General features: G+C 34.5%; 1 protein-coding gene across 1 annotated transcript; it reads left to right on the top strand.

Moving 5' to 3' along the window:
• Positions 1-7,654: 7,654 nt before the first annotated feature.
• On the top strand, positions 7,655-8,194 carry LOC138873926 (uncharacterized). The gene has a single exon (XM_070152414.1). It carries the CDS (start codon positions 7,655-7,657, stop codon positions 8,192-8,194), a length of 540 nt encoding a protein of 179 aa, XP_070008515.1.
• The last annotated feature ends 2,794 nt before the right edge of the window (positions 8,195-10,988 follow it).

Raw genomic sequence — 10,988 nt, 5'->3', positions numbered from 1 at the left:
TTCTGAACCAATTCAACAACAAATCACATGAACACAAATTGAACAACATCAAATTAATGTGCATAAATTAACCATATTGGGAACCAATCCTGGTTAACTTAGACCAAAAATTGATGAGCAAGGAAACAACAATATTAACAACACAATACATGATTCAAACTAAATCAACAAATCAAAAACCAAAACATAAACTCACATTAAATTACTGGATGAACTTCAAACAAAGAATAAACATGCATTAGATCCATATTAAATAACAAACATGACGGATTCAAATGATTTAAACTAAATCTAACAATATTAAAATTAAACTAACAATTTCATCTACAAAAATACAAAATAAAAGCACATGAAATAAACTGAAAAACTAATTAATCAAAGTTCCATTTGAATCTGAATATTAAATCAACAAAACATACGAACAAACTAGAAAATTATTTCAAACGATGAACAAACAAAACAAGAATTGAATCATTTCTCGATTTTGGATCCGAAAAATATCAAACAAAAATATGGACAAAATGAAACTTAAAAAAAAAATCTACTAACCGGATCGAAACGACGAACAATGACTGACCAACGACGAAGACGAATTTAAGAAGCAACTGAAGCAGCGATGAAGCAGTAGCAGCAGGCGACAAGGTTTGGTTTAGACTCAGCTGCTCGACGATGCACAGTAGGGTCGTTTGGTTGTTTGGACGACGCAGAGTCAGAAGATGGAGCAGCAGTAGGGTGTGTTTGGTTTGTTTGGACGAAGCGAAGAAGAAGCAGTAGCAGCTGGGGATGGAGAAGGTCGACGCAGAGGCAGCAGCAGCGGCGAGGAGGCAGCAGCGGCGAGGAGGCAGCAGCGTGGTTGTCCATGGCGACGAGGGAGCTTTGAATCAGCTGCTCGATGGGAAGCAGCAGTAGAAGAATCAGATGATGCAGCAGTGGCGGAGAAGGCAGCAACGAACACAGCAGTGGCGGAGCAGGCAGCAGTCCGGGTTGTTTGGACGTAGCAGAAGCGACAATGGAGGAATCGAACATGGAGCTCGACGAAGAAGGCAGCCATGGGAGCTCGGGCTCGACGACGAAGACGAAGAGGATGAAGAACGCAGCAGCAGCAGCGTCGGAGAAGAAGAAGCAACGATCAACGTGAACTTGAAGAAAAAGAAACCCTCGCGATCTTTGAAGAAGAAGAAGAAACACGGGCAGTGGGCAGCCTATATGAGTAATTCTCATATAGGGCAAAAATCACGTGCTTACACCCTATACAGTCCTTGCCCCTATACCAACTTCTTGCATCAAAGATTTTCCTCACAAGCCAGCATGCTTGTTTTGGTGTTGACATACTGTTTAAGTCTCTGTCCTCTATGTAGAACCCATGAATCCACAATACCCAAAAAGATTCTTTTTTGTGATCACTGCCTAGAGAAATTTACATATTGCTGCCTTGTTCCATGTGTGGAAATTGATAAGATTCAGCCCTCCAGCTTACTTGGGCATACACAACTGATCCCATGACACTAATGTCTTCCTCGATGCCTCATAACTTTCTGTCCAAAGAAAGGTTCTGCAAATACTTGTTAGTAGTTGAGTTACCTTCTTTGGTAATAGAAATACTTGAGCCCAATACGTTTGTACCTCAAACGGAACACTCTTAATCAGTTGCAATCTTCCACTATATGACAGCAACTTAGTAGTCCAACATCTGATTTTTGATATCATTCTCTCAACTACTGGCATATACTGTTGTATGGTAAGTTTCCTGGAAGATAGAGGAACACCTATATACTTGAGAGGCAGTTCCCCTTGAGTAAACTGCATGTCATTCAAAATTTGCTTCTTTAGCTCCATTGAGACACCAGTGATATACGGGGAGCTTTTGTCCAGATTTGCTTTAAGACCAAAAACCTTCGAGAAATGATTGAATGCTTGAAGCAACAACTGAATAGAAACTCTATCTGCTCGACAACACATTATAAGATCATCCGCAAAATATATATGCACTAACTTCATTTTCCCACATCTTAGATGGTGGTTGAAGTTAGGATTATGTTGTAGTTGCTTAAGGGTCCTGTTTAAATATTCCATAGCTAACACGAAAAGGTATAATCCCTTTTCTGCCATAAACTTAGGGAGTTCCCTCCATTGATTAAGAGTGAGTATCTTACTGTGGTAACACACTCCATGATCCAATTCACAAACTTCCCCAGCAAACTAAATTCCAGCAGAACATTCTTGAGAAATCCCCATTCTACTGAATCGTATGACTTCCTAATATCAATTTTGATAAGACATCTAGGCGATAGGCCTTTCTAAGTGTAGCCCTTAGCTAATTCATGAGCCACTATAACATTATCCAGTATATTCCTCCCTGCCATGAAAGCTGATTGGGATGCCCCAACTAGATAATCCACTATTATCTTCAACCTGGTAGTGAGAATTTTAGCTATAAGTTTGTATATGGTAGTACAATAAGCTATGGTCTATATTCTTTCACATATGCAGGATTGGTGACCTTAGGTACTAATGTTATAGTAGTTTGGTTTCTCAATGCTAATTGAATTTTTACTCTATTTTTTCGCAGATGGCGAGAACACGCGCTTCCTCATCCACTGACTAGCAGTCCGAGCCCCCAGCAGCGACTCCTACGAGGGGCAGAGGGCGAGGCCGAGGTCGTGCTAGAGGCCGAGGTAGGGGAAGAGCTCAGCCCGGAGCAACACCACCAGCGGTGGAGCCTTAGGCTGACTTTGATGATGAGGTTCCGGCCCAGACAGTTTCGATGGGCCCAGCTCAGGTCCCAGAAGGGTTTATTGCTATCCTAGTACTCTAGGATGCTCTGGTCCATCTAGTGGGCCTTATGGAGAGTGTCACCCGAGCAGGCTTGCTTTCTATAGCACCAGCCGTCTCTCAAGCTGGAGGAGGAGCCCAGACTCCTACTACTCGCACTCCGGAGCAGATGGCTCCCCAGTTTCAGACTCAGCAGCTCAACCAGTTGGAGCAGTTCAGCCGGGTGTGGTAGCCCAGACCGATGATGGAGCAGCTATGTTTGTCGATGCTTTGTGGAGATTGGACAGGTTCACCAAGCTCTTCACTACTACTTTCAGCGGTACTTCTTCTGAGGATCTCCATGATTATCTAGACAGTTGTTATGAGGTTCTCAGGAACATGGGGATAGTGGAGACCAATGGGGTCGATTTTGTTACTTTTCGCTTGTCTGGTTCCGCCAAGACTTGGTGGAGGGATTATTGTTTGGCTAGACTAATGGGGTCGGTTGTGCTGATACTACACTCTGCACTGTGGGCAGATACTGATACCGGAGCATTTGGACCGCAGTGAGGGTGTTGTCTTCAATCCACACAGGCGACCCGAAGTAGTTCTGCAAACGTCCGCGGGCCTTGGCATCTCTTGCTATCCTTTCTCTTGTTGTTTTTTCTATTCAGAGACAGACTTTGTATTTCATTCAGATCTTATTTGTAGTATTCTTAGACAGTCTGTGAAGCCGTGACCCCAGTTCTGGGTAGTCTTGTTTAAACAATTGTATTGGATACACTTAGCAGTTTTATTGTTTATTGTTTTACTTCCGCTTATTGTAAATTTCCCTGTCTACACAATATTGCTTCATAACTGTTAAGGAATATAAAATGGATAAAAAAGGTAATTTGTTCAAACAATCGGCTTGCCTAGCTCACATTAGTAGGTGTCATCACGATTCCCGAGAATGGGAAATCCGGGGCGTGACAGCTAGACCATCCAAGGAACTTTAAAATTTAATTGCATTTACTTTATTGGTTTGGTTTAAATTCCTGGTCCGAATAAGTGATTTACTTACGGGATTTTTTTGTTCCTATACGATATTTAAAATTTATTTACCAATATTATCCTAATTTTGTATATTACCCGCCTTAAATAACGTTTGCTTATAATTTATATACAATCCATTATTAGTGTCTTAAATTAGGGGATTCAATTATACTCTTTCCTTTTCTCTTTTCTCTCCCTTTTCCTATTCTCTGCCGCCTCCCTCCGCCCAAAATTCTCTTAATTGAGAGCCAAAATATGTGGGTACTGAAGCCACACTTCATATGAGTTAGTTCCGATCACGATCCGACAAATCACTTTTTCATATACCATGCTAAAATTTTATTGTACTCCCTTTACAATTCTAGGGAAAATTCAATCATTTAAGGACGAACCAATTGTCTATCTTGTACCAGAAACATTGGTGTCAAAAGTCTCCACCATTCACCAAGTAGGATCAGATGATTTATCTTGGCACCCTATACAATTGGAAGGGAAAATCATCCTTATTTCAGAGTTTCTGACTGAACTAGCTGTCTCGAAGAGGAAAACAGATTAAAAATAAATTTGGTATAAATTTAGTGCAAATTTGAATATTTACAACAACATACATAAAAAATATAAATTTTAACATACATATTAAAAACAAATTTCGTACAAATTTAATGCAAATTTAAATATCTATAACAATATACATAGTAAAAATAAATTTCATACAACTAATTATATAATATACAACTCATCTACAACTTTTATACATAATTTCTACCCAATTAGATACAATTACAATATCATACAACTTAAATACATTTTTCATACAAATTTTATACAATATCTCTTTTGTATGTGTTTTGTATATATTTTGTATGTGGTGTATTCTTCTTCCTCTCTGAAATTATTGCAATCGAAACTTCATCTCTTAAAACAATTTTAATACATATCAACACCTTTATGTAAAAAGATAGTATTTATAACTTAAATACAATTTTCATAGAACGATTCGTACATTATAGAATACAATTCCTAATATAAAAAGATACTCATTAATATTAATTGTATATAAGGTAGATAAGTTTATATATATATATATATATATATATATATATATATATATATATATATATATATTAAAAATCACTTTACTTTATTAGGTCTCCTCCTTACTTTATGGGTATTTTCTATGTGTTTTAGAATCTGACTAATTATAAGATCAGCCTTTTATGGAAGTTGGTGCATATGATCAGCATTTGCATAATATCCATAATTTTGGGGTCTCAAAATGGCTTGGAAATGCTATTACAGCAAATTTAGATTGTCATAATTCCATATTAAAAGAGAATCAAACATTAGCAAGAACATTATTAGTGCTTTAACTTGTCGAGAGAATTTCTAAAACTAGAATATCCATGATATAAAGAAAATTAAATACACTTCTATATCAAACTATATATAACCATGTTTATATTTTATTCCAACAGAGAGAAAAACAAATGGGGAGATCAATTTCTACTTCTTCATCAATCTCACTAATCTTCCTCCTCCCCTATATTTTTCTATTAAGTGTTGCTCTTTTTGGTGCAAACTTAAGAGCAAATGCTATAACCCAGCTAATTAAAACAGCTTGTGATTTCTCTAATGTAAAAGATTTTTGCTATAATGTTTTGGGAAATGATCCAGATGCTCGATGGGCAACAACTAGGTTCAATCTTGAAAACACTACAATTAGATTGGCAGAAACAAACTACACAAATATTGCAAGGAAAGTTTTGACAATCACTTCAAACGAGACAAATCCAGAATTTAAGCAAATTTATAAGAATTGTCTTCATCAGTATTTACTTTTGAAATCAGATTTCAAGAATTTAATTCATACCTTGGAATTCAATGGTAATATTGCTCAAGCGGTTGAGGGTGCACAGCTTCATCTATTTACTTGTATGGATTATTTGACGCAATCTCCAAATATTGCAAATCCCTTTGATCAAGATAATGAAAATATGGCTTCCTTCTTTGAACTTATTAGGGATATTTCAGCCATACCTTTGGAATAGGAAGCATGTATTTTCTCCTATGATTGTATGATTCACAAATTTGTGATAATCTTCATTTAATGAAATTTTATGTTTTTTTCAAGAGTTCCTGGCCAATGTATATTCATTGCTAAAAAGATGCAAAATTCCAATGGAAATGTTTGCTATGGGTACAGTTTTAATGAATTTCTGACATGATTTCGCATTTTTTTAGCAGCGATTGTTAGTTTTCTTTGAAAAATCTTAACCAATCTTCAATTTATCAAATGCGTCAGAAAAGCATTAATCAGAATGTGAAATCATAGATTCAAAAACAGTGTTTTAAGAGGCGGAGGCATAAGGTGGAAAGTTTTACTTAACACGAGGTGAGGTGTAAGCCCCGAAACAAGAGGCAGTAAGACCCATGAATCTTTAAATTTTTGTTTATAAATTAATAAAATAAAAAATTACCACAGAAAATATATAAAGTACATTAAAAGTTTAAGAAACTTAAAACAAAAAACTATTAATCTCACAAAAATAAAAACATCTAGCATCTTTTATAAATATAAAACAATACAATAATATTAAAGTTACTATAAGATAAAAAATCAACTATAATGTCTTATCTTCAATGATTAACAGATTACGATATTTTGGAAAAACTTATCAGATTATACGGTTTACCTCATTAAAAGTTAATAATCAATAAACTTCATCAATATTATAGTTTAAGTATTACTCCTCATGAGTAAATATAAAATTGCTTTCAACTAGCAAAATAATAAAAGTTTGATAATTTAGAGAGACACAACTAAAATATGAATATCTATAGTAAATGAAGATGTAAATTTTGGCTATTCAAATGATACTCAATTTATGATATTTTCAATTAGTAAATATGTAATATTATGGCTCATTATTTTGAGTTATTCTCAATCTTCATATTTCTATTGATGAATAAAACTTTAATCATTCATTTGTTACAAAAATTTGAGTGTCAATAATGCTAATTTGGGAGTTTGATTCATGATTTGCTTTAGGAATTATTAGGCGAGCCTCGAGCGAAGAGCGTTAGGCATGTTTCGGGTGCACAGTCGGGCGCTTGTGAAAGTTCACAGATGTAAGCCTCACACATAAGCTACAGGGCATTTTAATATTGCCCCGCCCCGAGTCCCGAGGCGAGTCCCCAAAAAGCTTTTGAAAACACTGTTCAAAAATAAAAAGTAATATTCTTGAATGCAACCTTAATATTATTGAGTATTTTTTCCGTTTGCATTGTATTATGACTTTATTACAATAAATTTAAAGTTGAATTATAATCCGTGAAATTTATTTTATTCGAAAATTAGGCAATTGTCTTGAATTTGGACAACTTGCTAGAAAAGATATTGAAAATGAAGAGTCCATAGCTTAATATAAGTGAGGATTATCACAATCTGACAGATGGCGAGGATCTTAATTAAGTAAATGCATTCATTCTCTATATGTCTTAGAATTTTATTAGTTGTACATAAGATCACCAGCCTCCTTAATTTGAAAAATTTGAGAATATTTCGTTTAGCATTTGCATATATCCTTTTTGTGGGATCTCAAACGGGTTACAAAATTAAATGCATATATCAATTTAAGATGTTGACTATTATAATGATGGCAAATTTAGAATATCATAATCCAATATTAAATAGGAATCAGATATTTAAGTTTGTAATAAGTAAAAACATTAATAGTATTAACTTTTCAAGAAAAATTCTACACTAAGATATTTTACTAATTAAATTTTTACATTTTATATATCAAACCAACTAATATATATATAATCTCAAACAAAGAAATTAGGATATATCAAAGAGAGAAAAAAAATGGGGAGATCAACTTCTACTTCTTCATCAATCTTACTAGCCTTGATTTTTGTATTAAGTTTTGATCTCTTTGGTGCAAATTTAAGAGTAAATGCTGTGACCCCACTAATTCAAAAGGCTTGTGAGAACACTGGTGCAAGAGATTTTTGTTATAATATTATGGAGAATGATCCAGAGGCTCCTTGGGCAAAAACTAAGCTTGATCTTGAATTCATTACACTTAGATTGGCACAAGTAAACTACAAAACAGTTCACAGGAAAGTTTGGACAATCACTGCAAATGAAACAAATCCAGAATATAAGCAAATTTACAGGAAGTGTCTTCATCAGTATAATCTTTTGAAATCAGAATTCCGGAATTTGATGGAAACCTTACTCGTAAACGGTAACATTGATCTAGCGGCTCAGGCTGCATCAAATCCTATATTCGTGTGTGAGCGTTATTTCACTCCAGGTGTTCCAAATCCCATTTCTGAAGACAATAAATATACGATGTATTTCTTTGATCTTATGAGGGATATGTATCTCACACCTTTCTGATTATTAATTTGAAGAATGTATTTTCTCTTATGATTCACAAATTCATGAATTTATATTCGTGAATTTTATTTAATGAATTTTTATGTTTTTCAAGAGTTTCGATCCTAACCTATATATAAATATTGTTTGTTTTCTTTGGAAAATCCTAAATTTAAGCAATTTTCATCTGAGAAACACTCGAAAGTCGTCATTGATCAGAAGTAGGGACGGATCTAATGTACATTTTATGGGTTTATCCTGTGATTAATTTCTCTCTTTTCTTTCTTAAATTTTATGAATTATTGGAATTGTAATGGATTTCCTATCATGATTATATGTAGCTAAACTCCTTAGTCCTAGGGTTATGGTATTTTTAATAGTGTTATTCGTATCTTAAATTGATATTATTAATTATTTCGTATTTGGTTCTTTATTCATATCAAGTGTTTAATTATTTGATTATTTAGCCAAAAATTAGATACTATCTATGACTCTTAATTCAAACATGAAAATGCGGGTTTTATTAAGATTGCGATATGATTGAATAGGGCAAATTTTTGAACCTAGGCATTTAGAGGACAGATTCACGCTTAGAAAGATTTATATCTAATCGATATACAGGAATTATGAAACAACTTTTCTTGTTAATTTTGATTTCATAGGCATATATGTGTAGATTAATTTTAATAGGCGAGCAAGATTCGAAAGATTCATATAAGCAAAATTATCTATGTCGATTAATAACCTAGATAAATCAATTAGTCGATTCAAATAAAGAACTCCACATGAATTGTTAGCTAACTTGTAAGTACTCTTAAATATAGTATCTCTTATTGAATTCAACCCAATTTTGCCTACTTGTTTCTCCCGATTGCTTACTTTACTATTTTAGGAAAATCGTTTGAATAGACAATTAGCATTAATTTGATTTAGGAAGTAGTTAGTTATAAGTCGCTGCAAGACGCTAGTCGATCTAATCATTTTTGACACGACCTCAATTTTTCTCCGTAGAATGTTGTGATAATACCTAGTGTCTAAGACTAGGTAAGCCTAATACTTGTTGATTAAGTAAAGATTTTTAACCAAATAACTACTAAGCATGAAACAGAAGTTTCTATAATAAGCCAACAATCTCAACATGATACTATATCCCAAAACCGGTAGTATAAGTCATAAGTTTTTCTAAGGGCCACTAAAAATAACAATACAATACATGTTTGTCCGGAATAATAGGAAACACTGGAAATAAAAGACTACAGAAGGTGACTTCAGAGCCTGCGAATGTCAAGCAAGTATACCTTGAAGACTCCAGCTGCGCAGACGTAAATCTCAAACCAACTCGATCATAAGTACCTGGATCTGCACAAAAATATGTAGAAGAGTAGTATGAGTACACCACAGCGGTACCCAGTAAGTATCAAGCCTAACCTTGATAGAGTAGTGACGAGGCCAGATCAAGACACCTACCGGACATGTAAATCTGTGCAAGATATAAATTAAAGCTAATAATGAAAAGAACGTTAATATAGGACCAACAACCGCAAGATTACAAATTTACAATCAACAGCGAAACTAATAGAAACACAAATAGCAACAAGAAATAGACGGTAATAAAGAAACGGATGACGACTCAATCAATCGAATCGTTCCAAATGCACAATTTACAACAAGAATTACCCGATGTATCACTCCTCACAATCTCAAATCATAAGTCGCAACTTTCAAACCTTACACATATGTCACCTCATGCCCACATTTTTCCAAATCACTTTTGCACGGCAAAATTCACGTACCACCATGTACATTGTATCCGTATCAAATGCTAATTAAAGTGTTCAAGAGATTTATTTGTATATGATTAGGCATAATAATAACTTTGAACAAAGAAAATCATGTGAAAAAATAAATTTATTTTAGAAATCATTTGAGTGAAGAAAATAATGTTTTTAAATAAAATAAAGCATCGGATAAGCTACCAAATTAAATGTGGAATTTGTTAAATTAAAACATAATAGTGATTTTTCAGCGAAGTAAAAACATCAAGTAGGATAAGGAGTTTAGGTTGAGAAATATGACAACTATTAAAAATAGTAAAGTACTGAATGAAACAACGAGTTTTTAACTTAAGAGTCATGTAAGGTAAGTGATGTTGGGCATATTTCTATTTATTTTGATATTACTTTACCCATGTTTTAACCGTTTTTTGTTGCTATTTGGTGTTAAAAATGCACAACATAGCTTAGTTATTGGTTTTATGACTAATTGAGTTGTGTGTGATGAATTAGGGTGTTTGGAGTACAAAAATATGAAGAAAAGGTGCTCTAGGTAGAGAAGGAGAGGTTGGATGTGTCGCATCCAACCTAGAAAAAAATCATACTTGGTGCACCCTTAGCAGTGAAGTCGGCCCATAGCATCCGCACCTGGGCAAAGCTGAGATGGATGAATAAAGGGTGGATGCTTCGAGAAGTGGAGGACGAGGTGGATCCGAAGCATTTACCCCAGCATCAATCCCTGAAGCTGAGTCGGATTAGGAAAAGGAAAACTTTGGCCCACGACTTTTGTACGCAATATATAAGCCAAAAGCACCTCTTTTAGGTGATCTAACATACCTTTTGAAGGGAATTCGACCTAGGGAGAGCACAGAGCTGCCGTGGAGGCCGGATTTCATCTTTTCTTCCACCAAACTTAGTAATTTTTATGTTTCTTTGTATGATTTGTTGTTTGGCTACCATGTCTATGTGGAGCTAAATTTCACATTCTAGGGTTGTGGTTCTTTCATGACTATTGTTATTTGAATATTGATTTTGATTTCTTA

Source organism: Nicotiana sylvestris, chromosome 7, assembly GCF_000393655.2.
Source record: "Nicotiana sylvestris chromosome 7, ASM39365v2, whole genome shotgun sequence".
Taxonomy (NCBI): Eukaryota; Viridiplantae; Streptophyta; class Magnoliopsida; order Solanales; family Solanaceae; genus Nicotiana; species Nicotiana sylvestris.
The sequence above is the reverse complement of the archived record's forward strand: the minus strand, read 5'-3'. Positions and strand labels throughout refer to the sequence as shown.

Bases quoted from the DNA above. Each gene is read 5' to 3' on its own strand.
- LOC138873926 (XM_070152414.1), top strand. From the start codon at position 7,655: ATGGGGAGATCAACTTCTACTTCTTCATCAATCTTACTAGCCTTGATT.